This window comes from Dendrobates tinctorius, unplaced genomic scaffold (assembly GCF_039654945.1).
Source record: "Dendrobates tinctorius isolate UK_male_01 unplaced genomic scaffold, ASM3965494v1 ptg000294l, whole genome shotgun sequence".
Classification (NCBI taxonomy): domain Eukaryota; kingdom Metazoa; phylum Chordata; class Amphibia; order Anura; family Dendrobatidae; genus Dendrobates; species Dendrobates tinctorius.
Window position 1 is genome coordinate 346,520 of NW_027361961.1, and position 27,708 is coordinate 374,227.

General features: G+C 45.8%; 2 protein-coding genes across 8 annotated transcripts in view; one reads left to right on the forward strand and one right to left on the reverse strand.

The window, feature by feature from the left end:
* LOC141072991 (uncharacterized) overlaps nucleotides 1-27,708 on the forward strand; it is a 481,253-nt gene that overhangs the window by 119,186 nt on the left and 334,359 nt on the right. The window lies entirely within an intron of this gene.
* LOC141072999 (uncharacterized) lies at nucleotides 865-26,307 on the reverse strand. 7 transcript variants are annotated; one of them, XM_073560273.1, is made up of 7 exons: nucleotides 26,166-26,307; nucleotides 22,103-22,252; nucleotides 21,542-21,721; nucleotides 21,336-21,459; nucleotides 21,155-21,252; nucleotides 20,866-20,956; nucleotides 865-2,110 (listed from the first exon to the last, which is right to left on the reverse strand). In XM_073560273.1, exons 2-7 carry the CDS (start codon nucleotides 22,181-22,183, stop codon nucleotides 1,086-1,088), a joined length of 1,599 nt encoding a protein of 532 aa, XP_073416374.1. In that variant the 5' UTR covers nucleotides 22,184-22,252; nucleotides 26,166-26,307; the 3' UTR covers nucleotides 865-1,085. The 7 variants fall into 7 exon arrangements, with proteins under 7 accessions (XP_073416374.1, XP_073416375.1, XP_073416378.1 ...); XM_073560274.1 differs by having other exon boundaries at nucleotides 26,184-26,275; XM_073560277.1 differs by having other exon boundaries at nucleotides 26,064-26,237.

Here is a 27,708-nt window from a genome sequence, read left to right on the forward strand (position 1 = left end):
GAAATCCTGCCAGGATGGTGAAGAAGGTCTAATCAGTGTGACCAGTTGTTGCAATCTTCTGGCCACTGTTGTTTTTTCCCATGACAATATGCATATTTACTTACACACAGCTCTGCTACATATGCACATTTGCATACACGTACACTATATATACACATTACCCCATTTTGCAGTTCCTTCCAGGTGATGCGATTGATTGCATGATCGGAAAGGTCCTTGAGATTGTTGACTGGAAGGTTCTTCAGCTGCTCATTCAGGACATGCAGCCGATGTGCAGGTTCTGGTACCATCCTCTCCTGCTCTGCACCAATCAGTTAGACAAATCTGGGGCTGTTAGAGAGAGCAGTTCTCTCAGTGATTAGGAAGGACACTGTCTCAGCATTCTCCCCTGCCACAGGAAGCTGCCTCCAGGCTATAAGATGTACTTAATTATTAGCAAGAGTTTTTCTTACTAATTGTGTTTCTTATAATCTAAAAATACAGTTAGTTTTACAGTAATTTCCCTTTGCCAAATCAGCGCTGGCATCACTATCCCCAACATAGGACAAATCGAACATCAAGAGGAAGTCAAAGAGCAGCCACAGCCCTGGCTTCTTTTTGTTGTTCAATACATCCAAAAGGCAGGGAAAGTGAAGCCTGCGCTGATTGGGCGCAGGGTTCATGTGATGCAAAATGCTCATGAACCCTGAGTCCTTACACCACTGTAGCAGTGTTGACACTGGAGGTGAGCATGAGTGTTTGTATTTTAACGAGATCCAACCCAAGGAGTGTCAAAAGGTTGTCCTAGCATAGGACAACCCTTTTATGAAGATTTGGGGTTAAAACATTTCCAACATTCTGAACAAGAAAAATACTTCTCCACTGTTTGATTTCTCTGATGTTTATTAAGCATCGATTTCAATGTAAAACATTTCACACATTAAGAACATGATAAAGGCTTCTCCCCTGTGTGAAGGTCTTTTGTGACTAAGATATGATTTCTTCACAACAGATTTTCCACATTCTCAGCAGGAAAAAGGCCCCTCTCCTGTGTGGATTCCCTGGTGGCTTTTAAGCTGCGCTTACGATTAAAATATTTCCCAACATTATGAATATGAAAATGGTTTCTGCCCTGTGTGTGTTCTCTGGTGCCTAACCAAATCTGATTTCTGGTTAAAACGTTTCCCACATTCTGAACATGAAAAAGGCTTCTCCCCTGTGTGAGTTCTCTGGTGTCTATCAAGATGAGCCTTCAGATTAAAACATTTCCCACATTCTGAACATGAAAAAGGTTTCTCCCCTGTGTGAGATCTCTGGTGTATAACCAAATCTGATTTCTGGTTAAAACGTTTCCCACATTCTGAACATGAAAAAGGCTTTTCACCTGTGTGAGTTCTTTGGTGTACATCAAGATTCCATTTCTGGTTAAAATATTTCCCACATTCTGAACAGGAAAAAGGCTTTTCCCCAGTGTGGGTTCTCTGGTGTCTATCAAGATGAGCCTTCATATTAAAACATTTCCCACATTCTGAACATGAAAAAGGTTTCTCCCCTATGTGAGTTCTCTGGTGGTTAACCAAATCTGATTTCTGGTTAAAATGTTTCCCACATTCTGAACATGAAAAAGGCTTTTCCCCTGTGTGAGTTCTTTGGTGTACATCAAGATTCCATTTCTGGTTAAAATATTTCCCACATTCTGAACAGGAAAAAGGCTTCTCCCCTGTGTGAATTATCTGGTGCTTAACAAAATTTGATTTCTGTGTAAAATATTTCCCACATTCTGAACAGGAAAAAGGCTTCTCCCCTGTGTGAATTCTCCAATGCACAACAAAATTTGATTTCAGTGTAAAATATTTCCCACATTCTGAACAGGAAAATGACCTCTTTGCTTTAGAAGCAGTTTGTTTTTTAATGCTTATTTTGTGACTTTGATTTTTCTCATTAGTTGGTAATGAATCAGAAGACAGGACCGGTTTCAAAGGATCAGATGATAGATCTTTGCTGTGAAGGGATGATGATATATCTGGAGTTATGGCATTCACTTGAATTGTATTCTGTGGGATCTCAAGATCATCTGATGTAAAAATTGAAGATGTCAGCTGTCCCCCTGAACTCTTGGTACAGACATCTGCTAAGAATAAAACAATTATTTTTTTCGTAATATTATCCTTGAAATTTACATATTTGAACATTTTTACTTAAAACGAACCTGTCAGCAGATTTTACTAATGTTCCCCGTTATACTGATTTAAGGGTAGTTTCACATTTGCGTTTCAGGGCGCAGCGACTGCCTGCGCATGGCCGCCGCTAAGCCCCGCCCCTGCCGCACCTCCTCTGGTAGCTCCGCCTACCGGCGCATGACGCTGCATGCGTCCTGCGTCTCCTATCTTTATCACTGGGGACGCAGGCCGTGCGCAGTATGTGTTTGGCAGTGCATGCGTCCTTTTGACGGTGTGCCGAGCGCAACCAAATTGCAACAGGTTGCGTTTGGCGCTGGTCGGCGCACCGTCAAAAGGACGCATGCGCCGCCAAACGCATACTGCACACGGCCTGCGTCCCCAGTGATAAAGGTAGGGGACACAGGACGCATGCAGCGTCATGCGCCGGTAGGTGAAGCTACCGGAGGAGGCGCGGCAGGGGGCGGGGCTTAGCGGCGGCCATGTGCAGGCCGTCGCTGCGCCCTGAAACGCAAATGTGAAACTAGCCTAAATGATACCTGGAGTGTAGAAATCTATCTTGTGGTTCTTGTGTAATCAGTGTTAGAAATTTTCAGCTGAGATGCTCGTGCGCCGAGGCGAGACCGTAGGCAGTCTTATCTTCCTGCCCTAAGCTAGAGAAAACAAGGAAGACCTGCCCACAGGCTGCCCCAAAGCACAAACAGTCTGTCTCTCTCTGTCTTTATCATGAGGAACATGTTTGTGCTTTGGGGAGGCCTGGGGGCAGATCTTTACTTGGTTTCTTTGGCTTAGAGCAGGAAGATAAGATATATTTCTACACCCCAGGCAGGGATGGTGTTATGGGCAGGCAAACCAGGCAACTGCCTAGGGCCCCCAAGTCTCCAAGAGTTCTCAGCTGGTGGATGCTATGGGGCATGTAAGAGGGGCTCGGCACCGCCGCTCACACCTTGCATTGTGCATTCAACTTACTGGCATCATAGATGCCGATACAGTTGAAAGCAGTGATGGAGGAGAGAGTGCCAGATGACTCGCCCTCTTCCATTACTTCCCTTCTGCCTCTGACTTAGCAGCGTGTGCCAGCAGTGGAGCTGATAAAATGCTCTGCAGAAGCCAAAGCAGCGGGGGAATGAGAGGTAAGGTGTGTGTAATAAGGAGTGTGTGTCTGCACTATACGGTGTATGGGGGGTTGCACTACACTGTGTGTGTGCATACTAAACTGTGTGGGGGCTGCACTATACTGTGTGGGGGCTGCATTATACTGTGTGGGGGTTGCACTATACTGTGATTGGGGGCTGCATTATACGGTGTGTGGGGGGCTGTATTAAACTGTAGAGGCTGCACTATACTGTTTGTGGGGGATGCATTATACTGTGTGTGGGGAGACCATTATACTGTGAGCGGGGGGCTGTATTATACTTTGTGTGTGGGGGGCTGCATTGTATTGTGTGTGTGGGGAGGATGCATTATACTGTGGGTGGAGGCTGCACTATACTTTTTGTGGGGGGCTGCATTATACTGTGTGTGTATGAAAGGGGGGCAACATAATCTGTGTATGTGGAGGCTGCATTATACTGTGTGGGGGCTGCATTATACTGTGTTTGTGGGGGGCTGCATTATACTGTGTGTGGGGGAGTCTGCATTATACTGTGTGGGGGGTTGCACTATACTGTGCTTGTGGGAACTGGATTATACTGTGAGTGGGGGCTGCATCATACTGTGTGTGGGGGGCTGCACTATACTATGTGTGTATTTGTGTGGGGGCTGAATTATACTGTGTGGGGGGCTGCATTCTACTCTGATGGGACTACATTAAACTGCTTGTGTGTGGGGCTGCATTATACTCTATGAGGGGACTACATTATACTCTGTGTGTGTAGGGTTGCATTATACTCTATCAAGGACCATGGGGAGTGCATTAAACTATATGTACTATATGGGACCTGCATTATACTGTATCAAGGACTATATGTACCCATCATTCTTCCTCAGCTGGAGTAAAGAGGCCGAGAAACAAGTGATGAAAGATTTCATTATTGTCGATCACGCTCGTTTAATGGCTTGAACTCAGCGCATGTAAATACAACAGAAATGTTTCTCTGTTATGGTGCACTATGTGAGCATTTGGGGCCCCACTTTAAACTTTTGCCTGAAGCCCCACTTTGTCTAAAACCAGCCCTGACCCCAGGTATCATTTTAATCACTATAACAGTGGCAACATGACAATGTCTAGTTTACTTAGCAAAATCCTGCTGACAAGTTCATTTTAAACTGTCAGTAAAAATGGCAAGTTATGTTAAAAATTTGAATTACTCACCAAGACAATGACAGTTCACAGTCTACTAGAAAACCTCATAGAATGAATCAGTGGAGCATGGTGTCGAATTGTTTGCTTATTCTGTCTCCCAAATATGGAAAAACAGCCACCAATGCCATGTAGGTGAAAAGAATTCCAAAAACTATGGATCAAAACGCAACCAAACAACGTATGTAGGTGAAAATTATACTATTAAAAAGTTTGACTCATCTCACAAAAAACAAGTCCCCACTCAGGTCCATTACCTGTCAATGGAAAGCAGAGGTTTCCACATCATTTGTGGCTCAAAGGCTCTTGAAAAGCTACATGGCTTCAATAAACCAAATCAGTAATATCCGCTCTCCCAAAGTCAAATTTCCCCCTCGTTTCTGAGCCTTGCAGTGAACCCAAACCACATTTAGCATCTATGTATTTGGCATTACTTTAGTGAGAAGAACCCATGTAATTTATGATGCTCGTGTGTGTCTCCTGGAGCACAATCTGGGCGCTATTTGTTGGGTAATAAAATGGTATATTTGCAATTTTCACTCTCCAACATCCACTGTGTGCTAATTTCCATAAAGTGCCTGTGGAGTCAAAATAGTCACTACACCTATAGATTTAGGGTATAGATTTATAGAGGGTAATAGTGTCCAAAATTGAGTCATTTTGTGAGCATTTCTACTGCTCTGATTTTCTGCCATTTTGTCATATTAGGGCTTCTGCAAATCGTATGTCCCATCTCCTCTGGAACCTGCCCCTGCGACATCTGCCTTATTCATTCTGCAGGCGGTATTGGTGATGGAGGAGACATTGGAACCATAAGCTCTGGGTGGCACAGGCTCTGTCCAACCACTAAGATTAGGGTGCCTGGGACCTGTAATACCATCCAGTCTGGCAGTATGGGTTTGTGTGCTGTCCAGCTGGAGTAATCTGCTCCCTACTTCAGCCAATTGGATAGCACCACACACTACTAAAGCTCAAATATTGCCGGAAGCTGCCTTGTTCTCCTCTGGTTCAGTCCTCTGTGCTCAGCTCCCGGCTTGTATATTTGTTTTCTGTTGTGACCCCGGCACGTTTACTGACTACTCTTGTGATTTCTGATTTTGTATTTTCTCTGCCCTCCTGGATCTGAACCAACTATCTGACTAGCCTTCACATCTCACACCACAGAACAGCAGGTAACACTGTGGCCCAAGTCTAGGGGTCTCTGTAAGTCCATATCCATGTAGAAGGGTTAATCGATGGTTAGGGAAAGTGTGATTATTAAAAACAGATTGAAAAATAGAGGGTATAGAAATACTGACAATTCATATAAAAACATAATGGGAAAAAAAATGAATATAACTGTTGGAAAAACTCTAAAAAAAAAGCAATAAGGATAAATTTGTACCCACATTAGTACGCAATATAATTTACAATATAAATAATATTTTTAATTAATTTAAACATATGGAGATATATTATATCAAGGCAACACATTAAATAAAATCTTAAATTATCTTACGGCCATAGTAAATAACACATTGGAGCATCACAGGTTATTGTGGACTCTATGGGATATGCATTGCTCCAAAAAATAAAGGGAACACTAAAATCTCACATCCTAGATATCACTGAATGAAATATTCCAGTTGCAAATCTTTATTCATTAGATAGTGGAATGCGCTAAAACAATAAAACATAAAGATCAACCTTAATCAAAATGAATATTAAATAGAGGTCTGGATTTGGAATGATACTCAAAATCAAAGTGGAAAATCAAATTACAGGCTGATGCAACTTCAATGGAAATGCCTCAAGACAAGGAAATTATGCTCAGTAGTATGTGTGGCCTCTATGTGCCTGTATGATCTCCCTACAATGCCTAAGCATGCTCCTGAAGAGGCGACGAATGTTCTGAGGGATCTCCTCCCAGTCCTGGATTAAAGCACGAGTAAACTCCTTGACAGTCTGTGGTGCAACATGTTGTTGGTGGATGGAGCGAGACAAATGTCCCAAATGTGCTCGACTGAATTCAGATCTGGGGAACAGGCAGGCCAGTCCATAGCATCAATGCCTTCATCATGCAGGAACTGCTGACACACTTCAACCACATGAGGCCTAGCAATGTCATGCATCAGACGGAAACCAGTGCCAAGTGCACCTGCATATGGTCTCACAACGGGTCTGAGGATTTTATCTTGGTACCTAATGGCAGCCAAGGTACCTCTGGCTAGCAAATTGCTGGAGGTCATCTTGCAAGGCTCTGTCACTGCTTCTCCCTGCACAAAGGAGCGGTCCAGCTGCTGAGTTGTTGCCTTCCTATGGCCCCCCCTCCACGTTTCCTGATGTACTAGCCTGTCTCCTGGTATCTGCTCCATGCTCTGGACACTGTACTATCAGACACAGCTACCCTCCTTGCATTGATGTGCCATCCTGGATGAGCTGCACTACCTGAGCAAATGCTGTGGGTTTTACTGTAGACACTACCTCATGCTACTGTACATCTAGAAGGGGTTTTACACATAGCGATATCGCTATAACGTCACCGATTTTGTGACGTTATAGCGATATCGCTATGTGTGATACTTACCTCCGACCGGCTCCCCCGCTGTCCATCGCTGATCGCGCGAGAATTTCCGGCTCCATTTCTCGTCGTCAGCTTCCTGCTGTGGCTTCCTGCTGTGACGACGAGCGACGCGTGGAGGCGGGCGAAAGGACATCAGGATCGCTGTGTGTGAAAGGTGAGCATCATGCGCTGGGTCGCTGCTGCATTGCTGTGAGGTCTGCCTGTGTGACAGCTCACTAGCGACCATTTAGCGATGCACCAGCGATCCTGACCGGGTCGGATCGCTGGTTGGATCGCTAAATGTAAAGGGGCCTTAGGGCTGAGAGCAATGACAAAATGCAAAAGTGACTAAAACAACAGCTAAAAAGGATGAGAACAGAGAAATGGCCTGTGGTTACCCCCTGCAGAACCAATCCATTATAGGGGATTTCTTTGCTTATCATTTCTACCTGTTGTCTGTTTCATTTGAAAAACAGCAGGAGAAATTGATTCACAATCAGTGTTGCTTCATAACTGGACAGGCTGATTTCACAAAAGTGTGATTGACTTGAAGTTACTTTGTGTTGTATAAGTGTTCCCTTTATTTTTTTGAGCAGTGTATATTGAGCCAGAAAGACTCTTAAAGTCCATGGTAGCAGGTGGTGATAATGGCCAGATATCTGGGATAACCGTGGTTCTCCATCTGCCTTTTCCTCCCGATCCCGGAGTTTCTTCCTGTTTAAGCACCATTATAAGAATGGGATGTGATAAATAGATTTCATCTCTTTTTAATTTTAAATTTCCATATTTGATAGGAATGGTCCGTGCTATAATTATCTTGTCGTCATTGGTAGGTTTTTGCTCTTGTATGTAATGTTATATGGAAAAATTTAATAAAAATTCAGTTCTAAAAAAAATAAGATCTTAAAAAAGGATATAGAATTGTAATAAAAAGAGGAAACAAGTTAAAAAAAAAACTACAAGGTTTATCTGAAAAAGGTTTTTGTAACTCCTTAACCCCCGGAGGTATTTTTTTTTTTTGCTCCCCTTCTTCCCTGAGCCAGAACTTTTTTCCTTTTTGGTAAAAATGGCTATGTGAGTGCTTGTTTTTTGTGGAATAAGTTGTACTTTTGAACGACACATTGGATTTAACATATCATGTACTGTAAAAAGGGAAAGAAAATCCAAGTGCGATGAAATTGCAAAAAAGTGCAATCCCACAGTTGTATTTTAGTTTTTTTTTTATTTACTATGTTAGCTAAATGCTAAAATTGACCTGCCATTATGATTCTTTTCTATCTATCTTTTTTTCGGACAATAAGATGCACAGGACCATAAGACGCACCCCAAACTTTCAGAAGGAATATAGGGGGAAAAAATAATGTGTCAAATGGGGGTTCGAGGGCAGCATGGTAGCCTTGCAGCGCTGGAGTCCTGGGTTCGAATCCCACCAAGGACAACATCTGCAAGGAGTTTGTATGTTCTCCCCTTGTTTGCGTGGGTTTCTTCCGGATACCCCGGAAGTATTTTGCTGTGTTCCGGGGCCTAGTTAACCGGCGCATGCGCAGTCAGGCTTCTCGGCTTTGCCCGCAGTTGGGCAAAGCATACTGCGCGTGCGGGAGCCAAGAAAGCTTAGCGCACGTGTGAAAAATGGCGGACACCTACACCTATTAATGAAAAAACTGCGGACGGCGGCCAAGGATGGGGAGGCGGCAAAGATCGCAAACACCGCCCATCGGACCGGACCGACCTCATTTAAATTGCCCACCAAAAATAGGTGACAGATTCCCTTTAAGAGAAATGTATTGGATTCTTACTGTGAACACAACACAAAAAATGGTTTCAATTTTCAAAATTACCTGATGTTACTATATTAATATGGAGAAAATATATGTATATATGTAAGACATGCACGTGGCTATTTGTAATGTGTTTAACGTATTCTGATTGGTGAGGAGGAATTATAAATACGTGTTACTGAATATGGACCGCTTCTCTAAGGGCTCAGGCTCACTTGCGAGAGACTCGCACGATTCTCGCATGAAAACCCTAACACTGCCACCGGCACTCAGACCACAGCGTGCGGCTACATGTATTTCTATGCAGCCGCATGCTCCAATCCGAGTGCCGGCGGCAGTGCCGAGTTTTCATGCGAGAGACTCGTGCGAGTCTCTCGCAAGTGTGTATGAGCCCTAAGGGTGATGTCAGCGCCGAAAACGCAACAGGAAGGTCTAATGGACCAGCAGAACATGTTTTAATGGATTGGAAATAAAGGATTTGTTTTTATAAGTGGACGAACCGTTTATCTCCAAAGCAATAGAGAAAGTGTTAGCGCTCCCCATTTCAGGAGAGATTGCGCGGTAATCGTATATTACAGCCATCAGGCACGCACAGCTTAGAGATATATCATGGCACAGGTGTATTTTTTATGTAGTTTATCACAATTCTCCTTCAAGTTAGTCGGTTTTAAAAGAAATTGAAAAGTCAGGATAAAGGGAAACTCTGTTGTTAGGCTGGAGTCAGACACAATGTATAAAAATACGGACCGTATTTTTCGGTCGTAATACGCAGAAATGTTCCCTGAACAGTGCTCCGTATGTCATCCATTGTCAAGGTGTGGCTTTGTTTTTTGTGCATGTAAACATCCGTATGCCGAGATTTTCTCGCCGGCTTGCAAAATGGACATATAATGGAGCCCAATGACAGGTTGCAACACAAACGAAAGAATATATATATATATATATATATATATATTTCATAGAGTTCTACATAGCAGAATAGCCGCAAAATCAATTGCAGGCTTCTGTAAAATCATTCCAAAACCCGACCTGAAATGACACATGGTTTACATACATTAAACCATTTCATTTCGTTTATTTTTTTATGTCTTTAACTAATAATTAGATTAGGTTATGTGTGTAAAATTTGGGACATGTAGGTGTTAAATAAAGGGGTTAATTCGTTAATGCGGTAAGTTCGCAACCAGAGAGGGAAAGCCGGTGAGTGAGGGCAGATATTAATAGCCTTGAGAGGGACTATTGTTTTTGCCCCCCCCCATTGGCTACAAAAATCTGCCCCGACACCTCAGAAAAGGCGCATCTATAAGATGCGCCTTTTCTGGCACTTAGCCTCTCAGATGCGCCTTTTCTGGAACTTAGCCTCTCTATTCCCATTGCCCTGTAGCGGTGGCTAATGGGTTAATAAGAATGGGTTAATGTCACCTTGCTATTGGATGATGACATTAAGCCAATTAATGATGGAGAGGTGTCAATAAGACACCTATCCATTATTATCCCTAGACTATTAAAGGGTTAAAAAACACACAGGCATTAATTAAAAATTCTTTTAATGAAATAAAGACACCACGTTTTTGACCAAATTTGTTCCTCTGCTAATCCATAATAAACCATGGTTCTGTAACAAAAATAAAACAAAAAAGCAACAATATCCTTACCTCTCCACTGGTCAGACAGTTCCCCGGCCGCAATCAGAAGGGGTTAACAGGTTTACAACGGGACCGGTGCTATTGCAACTAGCCAGCTGTAAACCACTGCCATAATGAATTGGTTTATCTCTGCGCAGCCTCCCCAGCTTACCGGAGATGAACTAATGAGCGTGGGAAACTTTCTGCATTTTTTTCCCATGCTCATAAGTTCACCTCTGGATTAGCAGAGGAATAAATTTGGTCAAAAACTTGGTGTCTTTATTTCATTAAAAGAATTATAATTAATGTCTGTTTTTTAACCCTTTACTAGTCTAGGGTTAATAATGGATAGGTGTCTTATTGACACTTCTCCATTATTAATCGGCATAATGTCACCTTCCAGTAGCAAGGTGACATTAACCCATTCTTATTAACCCATTGGACACCGCTACAGGGCATTGAGAATAGAGAGGCTAAGTGCCAGAAAAGGCGTATCTATAAGATGCGCCTTTTCTGGGGTGTCGGGGCAGATTTTTGTAGCCAAGGGGGGCCAAAAACAATGGTCCCTCTCAAGGCTATTAATATCTGCCTTTACTCACTGGCTTTCCCTCTCTGGTTGCGATTTTGCCGCGGTAGCCCATGCATTTTTTTCCAACGAATTAACCCCTTAATTTAACACCTAGACGTCCCAAATTTTACACACAAACCCTAATTTAATTATTAGTCAGGGACATATAGAAAATACATGAAATGAAATGGTTTACTGTATGTAAACCATGTGTCATTTCATCTCGGGTTTTGTATTGATTTTACAGAAGCCGGCAATTGATTTAGCAGGCTATTCTGCTGTGTAAAACTCTACGAAATATAAATATATACAGTATATATATATATACATATACATGTGTGTCTCAATGACATGTGTGTGTATGTATGTATGTATGTATATATACACTCACTGGCCACTTTATTAGGTACACCTGTCCAACTGTGTGTTAAGACTTAATTTCTAATCAGCCAATCACATGGCGGCAACTCAGTGCATTTAGGCATGTAGACATGGTCAAGACAATCTCCTGCAGTTCAAACCGAGCATCAGTATGGGGAAGAAAGGTGATTTGAGTGCCTTTGAACGTGGCATGATTGTTGGTGCCAGAAGGGCTGGTCTGAGAATTTCAGAAACTGCTGATCTACTGGGATTTTCACGCACAACCATCTCTAGGGTTTACAGAGAATGGTCCGAAAAAGAAAAAAAATCCAGTGAGCGGCAGATCTGTGGCCGGAAATGCCATGTTGATGCCAGAGGTCAGAGGAGAATGGGCAGACTGGTTCGAGCTGATAGAAAGGCAACAGTGACTCAAATTGCCACCCGTTACAACCAAGGTAGGCAGAAGAGCATCTCTGAACGCACAGTGCGTCGAACTTTGAGGCAGATGGGCTACAGCAGCAGAAGACCACACTGGGTACCACTCCTCTCAGCTAAGAACAGGAAACTGAGGCTACAATTTGCACAAGCTCATCGAAATTGGACAGTAGAAGATTGGAAAAACGTTGCCTGGTCTGATGAGTCTCGATTTCTGCTGCGACATTCGGATGGTAGGGTCAGAATTTGGCGTAAACAACATGAAAGCATGGATCCATCCTGCCTTGTATCAACGGTTCAGGCTGGTGGTGGTGGTGTCATGGTGTGGGGAATTTTTTCTGGGCACTCTTTGGGCCCCTTGGTACCAATTGAGCATCGTTGCAACGCCACAGCCTACCTGAGTATTGTTGCTGACCATGTCCATCCCTTTATGACCACAATGTACCCAACATCTGATGGCTACTTTCAGCAGGATAATGCGCCATGTCATAAAGCTCGAATCATCTCAGATTGGTTTCTTGAACATGACAATGAGTTTACTGTACTCAAATGGCCTCCTCAGTCACCAGATCTCAATCCAATAGAGCATCTTTGGGATGTGGTGGAACGGGAGATTCGCATCAGGGATGTGCAGCCGACAAATCTGCGCCAACTGTGTGATGCCATCATGTCAATATGGTCCAAAATCTCTGAGGAATGCTTCCAGCACCTTGTTGAATCTCTGCCACGAAGAATTGAGGCAGTTCTGAAGGCAAAAGGGGGTCCAACCCCTTACTAGCATGGTGTACCTAATAAAGTGGCCAGTGAGTGTATATCCTCATGTTTGACTCCATTAAAATAAAAACACTCATCTCCGCTTCCGTGTCGGCACCATTCCAGTGGTTTCGGGACTCACATTCCCGAGGCTCACGTGTGGTTGTTGCATCACACGAGCCGTGCTCCCAATCAGTGCCAGCTTTACTGGCCCCCTCTTTGGATGTATTGAATATCAACTGGAAGCCAGGGCTGCGGCTGTTCTCCGACTTTGTGATGTTTGATTTGTCCAAAAGTGGGGATGGTGACACCAATGCTGATTGGGGGCAGGTTTCACATGATGTAGCAACCTCACACGAATCCTGGGAATACAAGTGCCAACACGGCTGGAAAATGCCATACAGAGAGAATCCATGATCATACCTAGAGCATGAAAAATGATTTACTGGAAAACCATATATTATACACCATCAAAAATAGCTTAGACGGGGTGAAACAATATATGTTATTGAGGAATAGGGCTAAGCAACAGCACATGTGAAAAAGACTTGGGTACACTAATAGATCACAGACTGAATATGAGTCAACAGTGTGATGCTGCAGCAAAAAATGCAAATGCAATTCTAGAATGTTTTAACAGAAGCATACAGTCTAGATCACGTGAAGTCATTATTGCCCTCTACTCCTCTTTGGTCAGACCTCATCTGGAATACTGTGTCCAGTTTTGGGTGCCACACTTTAAAAAAGACATCAATAAACTGGAGCAAGTTCAGAAAAGAGCGACCAGAATGGTGATCGGTCTGCAAACCCTGTCTTATGAGGAAAGGTAGCAGGATTTGGGAAATGTTTAGCTTGCAGAAGAGAAGACTGAGAGGAGACTTAATAGCTGTCTACAAATATCTCAAGGGCTGTCACATTGTAGAAGGATCATCTCTATTCTCATTTGCACAAGGAAAGACTAGAAGCAATGGGATGAAACTGAATGGGAGGAGACACAGATTAGATATTAGAAAAAACTTTTTGACAGTTAGAGTGATCAATGAGTGGAACAGGCTGCCACGAGAGGTGGTGAGTTCTCCTTCAATAGAAGTCTTCAAACAGAAGCTGGACAGACATCTGTCTGGGATGATTTAGCGAATCCAGCTTTGAGCAGGGGGTTGGACCAGATAGCCCAGGAGGTCCCTTCCAACTCTACGATTCTATGAAATATATATAATGTAGTCTATGTGTCTATAGCTATTCTTTCATTTCTTTATTAAACATGTCAGTGTGATTTTACTGTATTGCGCACTGAGTTGCCAGCTTTTGTTAAAAGGACACCGGTGTGTATATCTCACAAGTCACACGTCTGGTCCATGTGTAATCCGTAGTTTTCTCGCCCCAATAGACTTGCATTGGCGTATTTTGCCCATAATGCGCTGACAATACGGACGAGAAATCTACGGATGATGGGAGTTGCTGTCATGGTTTACTGAGGCTCCAGGTTAAGCGGTGCAGAGGTTAATCTGGGAAGTCTCTCTATGGATCTGGGGAGGGTTCTTATAGCCTCATGGAGGAGCCGTCCCCTGTCGTTTATACTCCTAGCTGAGTGTGCCTGACCCTGTTCTGTCTGTGCATCATGCCTGTCTTCGTATGCTTGCTTAGTGTTTGATTCGGTCCTGTTACAGTTAATGTCTCTTGTATTCTGACCCTGTACCTCTATGCCCGCACTGTGTATGACCCCTGGCTACGTATTGACCTCTCTGTGATATCCCTCCTGTACCTCGCTGCCCGCTCTGTGTATGACCCCGGGCTACGTATTGACCTTTCTGTGATTATCCCTCCTGTACCTCGCTGCCCGCTCTGTGTATGACCTCCTGGCTTCCCTGACCTGAGTTCCCCTCTCCTCTACTTCAGTTTTCCTGTAGTGAGTATACTACATCATCTGCAGCAGTAGGACGCTAAGCTCCGCCCCTTGCGGTCACATGATCGTAGTTCCTGTGCGCACCTAGCTCTTCATCGTTGCTCCACCTCCCACAGGCCCTCAAGCTACTCTGCTCCTACCCACGTTAGACGCCAGGATTCCCGTGGCTACGGGTAAGAGTCCTTCACGTGCACTCTGTGTCCTTGTTACTTGAGGTGGCGGTGCTGCTGAAGCACCCCTGACATTATAAACGACCTGTACAGTTTTTTTTTATGTTGTGCTGCAAGGGAAGGAGATTGTCTGCGGTATTTTCAGATTAGTGTCATGGATCCCAAATGTTCCAAAAAATGAATGTGGAACAGCGCTCTATGGCCCATACCGAGCAGCAGCTAGTAGACACTGTGCAGGGGGTTGTCGCTGCAGGGGCCCGCGGTCCTGAGATTAAAGATGTGTCCCTTATGTCCCCTGAATCTCCTGTCAAACTCCCTGACCCCTTCTCTGGGGATAAAAAAGAATTCAGGGCTTTCAGGGAAGGATGTAAATTGTTTTTTTCCCTGAGACCCCGGTCTTCCGGGGATGAATTTCAGAGGGTGGGAGTCATTATTTCCTTACTTCGGGGTGCCCCACAAGCCTGGGCATTCGCTCTTGCCTCCACGGCCCCGGAATGAATGACTGTGAATGCTTTCTTTGAGGCCCTGGGTCTTATTTACGACGAACCAGACAGGGTTCGAATGGCTGAGGATATGGTGATGAATGCACGTCAGGGTCGGCACTCAGCAGAGTGGTTCTGCTCAGAGTTCCGCCGGTGGGCGGCAGAGGTCTCCTGGGATGATGCCGCTCTTCGGGGGCTATTCCGTAGAGGCCTGTCAAGAACGCCTCCAGGATGCTTTAGCCCTGCATCCACCACCTGACACTCTGGAGGATGCCATGACCCAAGCAGCGCGGATGGATCGCCGATTAAGGACCAGAGAAGTTATGTGCTCGGAAACTTCACTATTTTCTGGCAGTAAGGAAGCCGGTGCCAGCCCTGTGCCCATGGAGATTGGCGTCACCTCATTTAAAGAGAAAGAGAGAAAATGCCGTCGGGAAAAGCAGCTTTGTTTCTACTGTGGTGAATCGGGACATTGGAGAAGGGATTGTCCTTCATCCTCTCAGGCGACGGGAAACTACTAGGTCTGGGTAGTGGTCGAGGATGCTGCCCAGACCTTCAGGTACTTCTTTCCTCATGTACAAAAATCTTGCTTAAGGTTGAACTATTCGTAGACAATTGTCAATTTGTTTCCACAGCATTGGTGGACTGTGGTTCATCCCTCAATTTGGTCAGCTCCTGTATCTCCCAATTCAAGATAGGGACAGTCAGGTTGGAGACCCCCTTGAAAATTGTGGCCATTGACTCTTCCCCCCCTCACTCGTTCGGGGATTCTTTATGTTTCTGAAAGTTTTGTTCTACAAATTGGTCCGTCTCATCGGGAAGAAATAAAATGTTTTGTGATGGACAAACTACCAGCAGGGCTGGTATTGGGCATGCCGTAGCTTCAACGGCAGAATCCAGTAATTGATTGGGAAAAAAGGGAAATTGTCAATTGGGGGTGCAATTGTATTGATTGCTGCCATAAATCTGTTCTTTGTGTGACATCCGCAAAACCTGTCTGCGAGTCTTCTGTCAGTCTGGAAGGTATTCCGGAGTACCTTAAGGACTTTGAGGACGTGTTTTCTTAAAGGGAGGCCGAGGCATTGCCACCGCATAGGCCATTTGATTGCACTATTGATCTGATTCCTGGGGCCAAATTGCCCAAAGCCCTTTTGTTTAATTTGTCAGGCCCTGAGCACCTGGCTATGAAAGAATACATAGCTGAAAGTCTCCGTAAAGGGCATATAAGACCTTCAGTGCCCCCAGTTGCAGCGGGGTTCTTGTTTGTTAAAAAGAAGGATGGTGGCCTGCGTCCCTCCCTCGACTTTCGAGAACTTAACAAAATTACCATCAGGAACACTTACCCATTACCCCTGATTCCAGATTTGTGTAACCAGCTCTCAGGGGCTAAGTGGTTTTCCAAATTCGACCTCAGAGGAGCTTATAACCTGAGAAGAATAAGGGAAGGAGACGAATGGAAGACAGCTTTTCTTACGACAGAGGGATTGTTTGAAAATTTAGTAATGCCGTTTGGGCTTACTAATGCACCAGCTGTCTTCCAGAACCTCATTAATGTGGTGTTTGCGGATCTCATTGGCCGCTTTATTGTTGTCTATTTAGATGATATTATGATATATTCTGCCGACAAGGACTCTCACTTATTGCATGTCAGAACTGTTTTGCAAAGGCTCAGAGAAAACCAGCTGTTCGTCAAGCTTGAAAAATGTACATTTTTTGTCCAGGAACTAACATTTTTAGGGCTCATAATCTCACCACAGGGGTTTTGAATGGATCCCAAGAAGGTGCAGCCCATCATGGAGTGGGTCCGACCTCAGGACCTTAAAGGACTCCAACGCTTCTTGGGATTCGTGAATTATTATCATAGGTTCATCAAAGGCTTCTCGCAGATAGTTAAGCCCCTTACTGATCTCACGTGTAAAGGGGCTGATATTAGGAATTGGTCTTCTGCAGCTAAACAATCTTTTCTTATTCTAAAAAACCATTTCATGTCTGCTCCAGTATTGATTCAACCAGACCCATCTATGCCATTTATTGTGGAGGTTGATGCTTCAGAGGTGGGGGCTGTGTTGTCTCAGGGGCCTGCCACTCTGACTAACCTCAGGCCTTGTGCCTATTTCTCAAAAAAAATTTCTCCAGCAGAGAGAAATTACGATGTGGGGAATAGAGAGCTCCTGGCGATCAAATTGGCGTTTGAAGAATGGAGGCATTTTTTTGGAAGGGGCAGCTCACCCTATCACGGTCATCACTGACCACAAAAATTTGGCGTATATTAAAACTGCTAAAAGACTAACGCCCAGGCAGGCCTTCTGGTCACTTTTTTTCTCCAGATTCCAATTTTCTATTACTTTCCGTCCAGGGTCTAAAAACGTGAAAGCAGATGCATTATCACGTAGTTTTGAGCCGCTGTTCGTCCCTGACCCACCCTCCTCCATTATTCAACTTGGGGTGGTGATTGCAGAACTGTCATCGGAGTTGCAGCGGGAGATTGTGGGGGCTCAATCTTTAGCTCCAAACTCCAAACTTGTACATAAATTGTTTGTTCCACAGCATCTGCGCACCAAACTCCTGTGGGAGTTCCATGACTCGAAATTGGGTGCTCACCCAGGTATTACAGCCACATGCGAAGCAGTAAAGAGAGTTTTTTGATGGCCATTAATGTCTGCAGAGATCAAGAAATATGTCGCAGCATGTGGGGTATGTGCCCGTTCCAAGAGCTCTCATTGCCAGCCGGCCGGGGAATTGGTACCTTCACCAATTCCGAGAAGACCGTGGACTCATTTGTCCATGGACTTCTTTACTAACCTTCCTCCATCCCGGGGTAACACTGTAGTTTGGGTAATTGTAGACAGATTCTCCAAGCTAGCACACTTTGTACCTATGGCTATGCTACCATCAGCAGAAATCCTGTCTAGACACTTCCTGTCCCAGATTGTTCGTCTTCATGGAGTGCCCATGCTAAGTTTTGGCAGGCCTTTTGCAAAAAGCTGGGGATATCTCTGTCTTTTTCCTCAGCTTATCACCCAGAGAGCAATGGACAGACGGAGAGCACCAACCAGTCGCTTGAGCAGATTCTCCGATGTTTGACTTCCACTTTACAGGATGACTGGTGCGATGCCTTACCGTTGGCGGAGTTCGCCTTCAACAATCGAATTAATCAATCTACTGGTAGGTCACCGTTTTTTTTATTAATTACGGATTAAACCCTCATTTCGGGGAATTTTCACGTCTGGATTCCAACTGTCCAGGGGCCGAGGATTGTATCAATCGGATTAGTGATGTGTGGTCTAAGGTTCGTTCAAATATTTCCAGAGCGCAAGGGAAATATAAATATTTCGCAGATAATAAGAGAGACTCTGGTCAGACGTTACAGTGCGGAGATAAGGTGTGGCTTTCCACACGACACATAAGCCTAAGGTTACCCTCCGCCAAACTAGGGCCAAAATTCATTGGCCCGTATGAGATAACCGAAGTGGTTAACCCGGTAGCGTATCGTTTACGTCTTCCTTCATCATTAAAACTCCATGATATCTTCCATAGGTCCCTGCTTAAACCTTTAGGTTCAGTGGTGGAGGATCCAGGTTCCCTTCCAACCACGGTACTGGTGGACGGACATATGGAATTTGAAGTGCAACACATTGTACATTCCTGATGGGTTCGCGGGTCTTTACAATACTTGGTGCACTGGAAGGGGTACGGTCTGGAGGACCGGTCGTGGGAACCAGCCAGATTGGTGCACGCTGATCGCCTGGTTAGGGCATACCATGCTCGATATCCTGAGAGACCTGGGGGTCCAGAGGCCCCCCGTTGAAGGGGGGGGGGGGTACTGTCATGGTTTACTGAGGCTCCAGATTAAGCGGTGCAGAGGTTAATCTGGGAAGCCTCTCTATGGATCTGGGGAGGGTTCTTATAGCCTCATGGAGGAGCAGTCCCCTGTCGTTTATACTCCTAGCTGAGTGTGCCTGACCGTGTTCTGTCTGTGCTTCATGCCTGTCTTCGTATGCTTGCTTGGTGTTTGATTCGGTCCTGTCACGGTTAACGTCTCTTGTATTCTGACTCTGCACCTCTATGCCCGCCCTGTGTATGACCCCTGGCTACGTATTGACCTTTCTGTGATTATCCCTCCTGTACCTCGCTGCCCGCTCTGTGTATGACCCCTGGCTACATATTGACCTTTTGTCATGATCTCAGTGCGGGTTTGACTCGCACACGTGGGGTTAATGTCTGGAACCAGTGCTGATGACTGGCATTTCTGGGGTTAAAGGTTGTGATCCCAGTGCAGGCTTACCTGCACACCTGGGGCTATGATTGTGGCCTCTCCCTGGTTCTGGGAGAGGCTTCTTATAGCCTCAGGAAGCTCACATCCCCCGTCAGTTATACTTTCGCCCTTGGCATTGTGTGGTGACCCCTGAGTGTGTTTGTGCTGTGTTCTGGTTGCTTGATTCTCTGTGTACGACTCGGTCTGTTCTCTGGATTCTGCTTTGGATTCTGCTTGGTACCTTCTATGTCTGTTTGGTTTTGACTTCTGCTTGGCCCTGACTATCCGTTCTGTCTCATCCCTGGTACTTTACTGATATCTCTGTGTATGACCTCCGTTTTGCCTGACTGAGTATTTCTGTATAGTGTCCTGCCATCTCTGAAAGCAGGATGCTAAGCCCCGCCCTCTTGCAGTCACATGACCGTAGGTCCTGTGACTGCTTGCTAAACTTCAGCGTCCACAGTTCCTGTGTATCTGTACTTTCCGGCTGCATCTGACCCAGGGCCCTCCTACAGTGCGGGTGAGTCCCTGCTCAGCGGAGGCTGCACGCCGGCGCTGACAGGATCCTGACACCTTTCTGTGATTATCCCTCCTGTACTTCGCTGCCCGCTCTGTGTATGACCTCCTGGCTTGCCTGACCTGAGTTCCCCTCTCCTCTACTTCAGTATTCCTGTAGCGAGTATACTACATCATCTGCAGCAGTAGGACGCTAAGCTCCGCCCCCTGCGACATGATCGTAGGTCCTGTGCGCACCTAGCTCTTCATCGTTGCTCCACCTCCCACAGGTCCTCAAGCTACTCTGCTCCTACCCACGTTAGACGCCAGGATTCCCGAGTCCTTCACGTGCACTCTGTGTTCTTGTTACTTGAGGTGGCGGTGCTGCTGAAGCACCCCTGACAGCTGCCCCATAGAGAATCATTGGTCCGTGTGCAATGCGTGGTTTTTACGCCTCTCACTCGTCCGTGTTTCTCTCTAGTGTGACCCCGGCCTTATTGTTCAGAAATTCACACTTGGCCTCACTGCAAATTTAATGTTGTCGATTATAAAAGTGAAGTTTGGCCAGAAAGACTGGACCTGGTCTTGTAGGGACCATATGAGCACATTCAGCAGCACAGAAGGGAGAGAAGGAAGATTCATCCAATAAGGTATCAGGGATCTAGGAAGACAACAGCATCATTACCCTCAGGTTTCTCCTACAGGACCATAATTTTTCCTCAAGTTATTTTCTAACCTGTCAGCACATTCTATATACGCTGTCATTAGGGTTTGTAGTTTACAGATCTGGGCAGGTAACGGTCAGCGTCTTCAAATCTCAGGGGAGTAGGTGGATCCTCCAGGTTATAAGTTCTAAAGAAAAGGGCTTTCAATGCCCAAAGTCATTTGAACAGTTTTAGATGGAGGAGAATATTGTGGTCTAGAGGCAAAATGGTGATCACACGATTGTGATACGGCCGGACTACACCACCAATAAAGCAGCCACAGTTGGCGACTGAGAAGAATCCTGTGACTTCTCTGTATTTAGTGGTTACTACTCACCTGGATAGTCATATGTAGGAATCACCTCTTCACACCGCTCATCATCCCTCACATATGTCTCTGTAGTATTAATATGGGTCAGATCTTCACCCTGAAACAAATATTGTAAAAGTCACAGACAGATGGAGAAGTCACATCTATGATCAGCTCTAATCCTGCCATCTCCACCGCTCTCATTACACAAGTATAAAACATATAATACTGGTGGATAAAACAAGACTGAGCACAAGATCTTCACAGCCATCTACACATCATAGGGGAGATCTCATGACACCTTCTCTCCACCTACCTGATGATCCTGAGGAACATTGGGATCTTCTTGTTTACAGTCCTGTGGAAGAAGAGGATGGGAACATCTCTCTGGTGTTGTCCTCTTACTGGATAGATCTGGAGGAAACACATACAGGGACTGAATTCATTCTTTACATACAGATAATTATAGGCCGTGTGTATTTAGTCCTGTCTATTACCTGGTGATGTGAGGGGCTGGGGAACCTCCATCATGACGTCCTTGTACAGATCTTTGTGTCCATCTAAATACTCCCACTCCTCCATGGAGAAATAGACAGCGACATCCTGACACCTTATAGGAACCTGACACATACAATGATACCGTCATCCCCCGATCTCTTCATAGCGTTACTGTATAATGTCCCAGCATTCCCAGCAGTGTCACCTCTCCAGTCAGCAGCTCAATCATCTTGTAGGTGAGTTCTAGGATCTTCTGGTCATTGATCTTCTCATGTATTAAGGGGTGAGGTGGAGGCCCCATGACTGGGCTCAGGGGTCGTCCCCATCCCTCAGACACAGGGTCCTGACAGCGCTCACTAGAGGTCTTCTTCACTACTGTGTAATCCTGGTTATGGAGAGACACATTAATAAATCTCACTACAGACATTTCCAGAGTCCTCACCTCTCCAGTTCTGTCCATCTGTTATTCCCATAAAAATAAATAAATCTTTATTTTTATATAGCTCCAACATATTCCGCAGCGCTTTACAGTTTTGCACATATTTTCATCACTGTCCCTGATGGGGCTCACAATCTAAATTCCCTATCAATATGTCTTTGGAGTGCCCGGAGGAAACCCATGCATACACGGGGAGAACATACAAACTCCTTGCAGATGTTGTCCTTGGTGGGATTCGAACCCAGGACTCAGCTAACCACTGAGCCACCGTGCTGCCCTTTCCCATAGATAAGAATGATGTAATGTGACGTCATCAGAATCTCTCACCTCTCCAGTAAGCCGGAAGAGGATCTCTAGGGTGAGGTGTAATATCCTCTCCGCCATCTTGTCTCTGTCCATATCCATCATTGATGGGTAAATCAGGAAAATTATCTTCTATAGAATATCTTCACTGAGAGGATCCGATATTGTAGAGACCTGAATGAGAAGAAGATGAGCCGATGTAACATCATAAAAATCCTGTGTAATAATACAATTACTGGAGATAATAAGGGAAACATATGAGGAGATTTATTATTTTACAGTATTTAGTTTCCTTCTTTAAATCTATATATATAAAAATGAGTGTATGTATGTGTGTCTATCAGCCATGCCCACTCCACACAGCCACACCTAATCACTGAGCAACTTTAATTTCACCAGAGCTGTTTAAAAGATGAAAGCTGAGCTGTGATAGCAACCAATCACTAAACATCTTTCACACAGGATAGGGTTAGATACACAGCTCAGCAGTCAATCACACAGGAGAGGATTAGATACACAGCTCAGCACAGTATCACACAGGATAGGATTAGATACACAGCTCAGCACAGTATCACACAGGATAGGATTAGATACACGGCTCAGCACACAGAATCACACAGGATAGGATTAGATACACGGCTCAGCAGTCAGTATCACACAGGAGAGGATTAGATACACAGCTCAGCAGTCAGAATCACACAGGATAAGATTAGATACACGGCTCAGCAGTCAGTATCACACAGGATAGTATTACATACACAGCTCAGCAGACGGTATCACACAGGAGAGGATTAGATACACGGCTCAGCAGTCAGTATCACACAGGATAGGATTAGATACACAGCTCAGCAGTCAGTATCACACAGGATAGGATTAGATACACAGCTCAGCAGACAGTATCACACAGGAAAGGATTAGATACACGGCTCAGCAGGCAGTATCACACAGGATAGGATTAGATACACGGCTCAGCAGGCAGTATCACACAGGATAGGATTAGATACACGGCTCAGCAGGCATTATCACACAGGACAGGATTAGATACACGGCTCAGCAGTCAGTATCACACAGGATAGCATTAGATACACAGCTCAGCAGTCAGTATCACACAGGAGAGGATTAGATACACAGCTCAGCAGTCAGTATCACACAGGATAGGATTAGATACACAGCTCAGCAGTCAGTATCACACAGGATAGGATTAGATACACAGCTCAGCAGACAGTATCACACAGGAAAGGATTAGATACACGGCTCAGCAGGCAGTATCACACAGGATAGGATTAGATACACGGCTCAGCAGGCAGTATCACACAGGATAGGATTAGATACACGGCTCAGCAGGCATTATCACACAGGACAGGATTAGATACACGGCTCAGCAGTCAGTATCACACAGGATAGGATTAGATACACAGCTCAGCAGTCAGTATCACACAGGAGAGGATTAGATACACAGCTCAGCAGTCAGTATCACACAGGATAGGATTAGATACACGGCTCAGCAGTCAGTATCACACAGGATAGGATTAGATACACAGCTCAGCAGTCAGTATCACACAGGATAGGATTAGATACACGGCTCAGCAGACAGTATCACACAGGATAGGATTAGATACACGGCTCAGCAGACAGTATCACACAGGATAGGATTAGATACACGGCTCAGCAGTCAGTATCACACAGGATAGGATTAGATACACAGCTCAGCAGTCAGTATCACACAGGATAGGATTAGATACACGGCTCAGCAGACAGTATCACACAGGATAGGATTAGATACATAGCTCAGCAGTCAGTATCACACAGGATATGATTAGATACACAGCTCAGCAGACAGTATCACACAGGATAGGATTAGATACACGGCTCAGCAGGCAGTATCACACAGGATAGGATTAGATACACGGCTCAGCAGTCAGTATCACACAGGATAGGATTAGATACACAGTTCAGCAGAGTATCACACAGGATAGGATTAGGTACACAGCTCAGCAGTCAGTATCACACAGGATAGGATTAGATACACGGCTCAGCAGATGATATCACACAGGATAGGATTAGATACACGGCTCAGCAGGCAGTATCACACAGGATAGGATTAGATACACGGCTCAGCAGTCAGTATCACACAGGATAGGATTAGATACACAGTTCAGCAGAGTATCACACAGGATAGGATTAGGTACACAGCTCAGCAGTCAGTATCACACAGGATAGGATTAGATACACGGCTCAGCAGATGATATCACACAGGATAGGATTAGATACATGGCTCAGCAGTCAGTATCACACAGGATAGGATTTGATACAAGCAGGGCCAGGGTCAGCACCCGGTGCACCTGGGCAAGTGCGGGGGGCCCTGGCGAGGCGGGGGGCCCACTCACGCTGTCTGGGATAACATACGTAGCTCCCAAGGACGCCTACGGCTGTTCTCTTGTGTGCGGCACAGGACCTGTGATGAGGTCACAGGAGGGGAGGAGTCAGGGGTCACATGATCAGGGGCCTCAGTGTATGCAGGACTCTGCTGTGCTGGTTGAGGGGAAGTTTCTGTGTGGGGTCAGGAGGGGTTTACAGGGTGGATGTAGCAGAGCCGCGTGTGTGCGAGGTGTACGGAGCGGAGCCGTGTGTGTACGAGGTGTACGGAGCAGAGCCGTGTGTGTACGAGGTGTACGGAGCGGAGCCGCGTGTGTACGAGGTGTACGGAGCGGAGCCGCGTGTGTACGAGGTGTACGGAGCGGAGTCGCGTGTGTACGAGGTGTACGGAGTGGAGCCGCGTGTGTACGAGGTGCGCGGTGCGGAGCCGCGTGTGTACGAGGTGCGCGGAGCCGCGTGTGTACGAGGTGCGCGGAGCCGCGTGTGTACGAGGTGTACGGAGCGGAGCCGTGTGTGCGAGGTGTACGGAGCGGAGCCGTGTGTGTACGAGGTGTACGGAGCAGAGCCGTGTGTGTACGAGGTGTACGGAGCGGAGTCGCGTGTGTACGAGGTGTACGGAGTGGAGCCGCGTGTGTACGAGGTGCGCGGTGCGGAGCCGCGTGTGTACGAGGTGCGCGGAGCCGCGTGTGTACGAGGTGCGCGGAGCCGCGTGTGTACGAGGTGCGCGGAGCCGCGTGTGTACGAGGTGCGCGGAGCCGCGTGTGTACGAGGTGCGCGGAGCCGTGTGTGTACGAGGTGAACAGAGCGGAGCCATGTGTGTACAAGGTGTACAGAGCGGAGCCATGTGTGTACGAGGTGAACAGAGCGGAGCCATGTGTGTACGAGGTGAACAGAGCGGAGCCATGTGTGTACGAGGTGAACAGAGCGGAGCCATGTGTGTACAAGGTGTATGATGCGGAGCCCAGAGCCACGTATGTACGAGGTGTATGGAGTGGAGCCACATGTATACGAGGTGTACCGGAGCGTAGCCGTGTGTGTACGATGTGTACGGTGTGGAGCCCGGAGCCGTGTGTGTACGAAGTGTGCTGAGCGGAGCCACATGTGTACGATGTGTACGGAGCCGGATGTATACGAGGTGTACTGGACGGAGCCCTGTGTGTACGGAGCTGAGCCGGGTGTGTACGGGGTGTACGGAAAGAAGCCACATGTGTATGGAGCAGAGCCACGTGTGCACAAGGTGTAAGGTGGGGAGCATTCATACCTCCCAACCGTCCCAGATTCAGCGGGACAGTCCCGATTTTGAGAGAGACTGCCCCAGCCGGGAGCTTACTTTCCCAGCGGACACCGGAGTACAAGGTGGAGCCCCAAGGAGCACTTTAAAACTCGCATGTGACGTTCTACCGGAAGTGATGTGCTAGAAGCTGACCAGAAATTAGGTAATTTAGGGAGGAGATTGTGACGGCCCCATGGAGGCACTTCAGGGAATGCTTCAGATCCATCACCGGATCGTCCATCTGGGTAATCGGTACTCGGACGCATCCGCTCTTCGCCAGTCCTTACATTGGCTGCCCATTCATTATAGGATCCAATTCAAAGTACTTGTTCTCACCCACAAAGCTCTCCACAGTGCGGCACCCCCTTACATCTCTTCTCTCATTTCTGTCTATCGGCCTAGCCGATCGCTGCGCTCTGCAAACGACTTTCGACTAACCTCTGCACTAATCCGTACCTCCCACTCCCGACTCCAAGACTTCTCCCGTGCTGCTCCTATCCTCTGGAATGCTCTACCCCAAGAAATCAGGACTATCCACAATTTGCATAGTTTTAGGCGCTCCCTCAAAACACACCTGTTCAGAGCGGCCTATCACATTCAGTAATCAAAGTAATTCTCTGTGTAAGTGTGCGTGTGTAGCCCATTCACTATCTCCATCCATCCTTCACTCCCGCAAGATGGCTGGACCTTCATTGTAAATACACCATTGTAAATACACACCTGTACTCTGTATCTCCCTCACCTCATTGTAGATTGTAAGCTCTCACGAGCAGGGTCGTCTTATTTCGTCTTATTTTGCTTTAATTATTGCATTGTTAGCGTTGTTACTTATGACTTGTGTTTTGAAACTGTTAAACTGTAAAGCGCTGTGGAATATGTTGGCGCTATATAAATAAAGATTATTATTATTATTATCACCGTGTCCTCCTCTGACAGCGAGGACAGCAGGATCGCCTTGAAATCGGGGATGCCGGCCATGTGAGCGGATCATGATATGTCCTGCACCAGGAGGCTCAGGTGGGCATTACAATAGGAGCCGGGCTGCTATGGTATCTTTATAGAACATTTTTCTCTCTCTGTTTCTCTCTAATCTTTTTTTTTTTTTTTCTCTCTCTCTGTTCTTTCTTTCCTCTCTTTCTTTCTCTCTCTGTTCTTTTTTCCTGTTCACTCTTTTTCTCTCTCTGGTCTTTCTTTCTCCCTCTCTGTTCCCCTCTTTCTCTCTCTGTTCTTTCTATCTTTCCCCTCTTTCTCTCTGTTCGTTCTCTTTCTCTCTTTCTTTTACTCTGTTCTTTCTCTCTTTCTCACGTGCACTACTAATCAATAGCCTCCTTCACATGAACGTGTTTTGCCACAGAGCGAGAGTCCATGTGATCCACAAGGAGACAAGTCTGTTTTTGGCCAGCACCACGGATTTCACACGGCATGAATCATGGTACGTGTTAAAGGGGGGGCCACCGAGACTCTTTCGCCCGGGGCCCTCAAAAACCTGGAGCCGGCCTTGGATACACAGTTCAGCAGACAGTATCACACAGGATAGGATTAGATACACGGCTCAGCAGATGATATCACACAGGATAGGATTAGATACACGGCTCAGCAGTCAGTATCACGCAGGATAGGATTAGATACATGGCTCAAAACACAGTATTACACAGGATAGGATTAGATACACAGCTCATCAGTAAGTATCATACAGGATAGGATTAGATACACGGCTCAGCAGACAGTATCACACAGGAGAGGATTAGATACACAGCTCAGCAGACAGCATCACACAGGAGAGGGTTAGATACACAGCTCAGCAGACAGTATTACACAGTATAGGATTAGATACATGGCTCAGCAGTCAGTATTACACAGGATAGGATTAGATACATAGTTCAGCAGAGTATCACACAGGATAGGATTAGATACACAGCTCAGCAGACAGTAAAACACAGGATAGTATTAGATACACATCTCAGCAGACAGTATCACACAG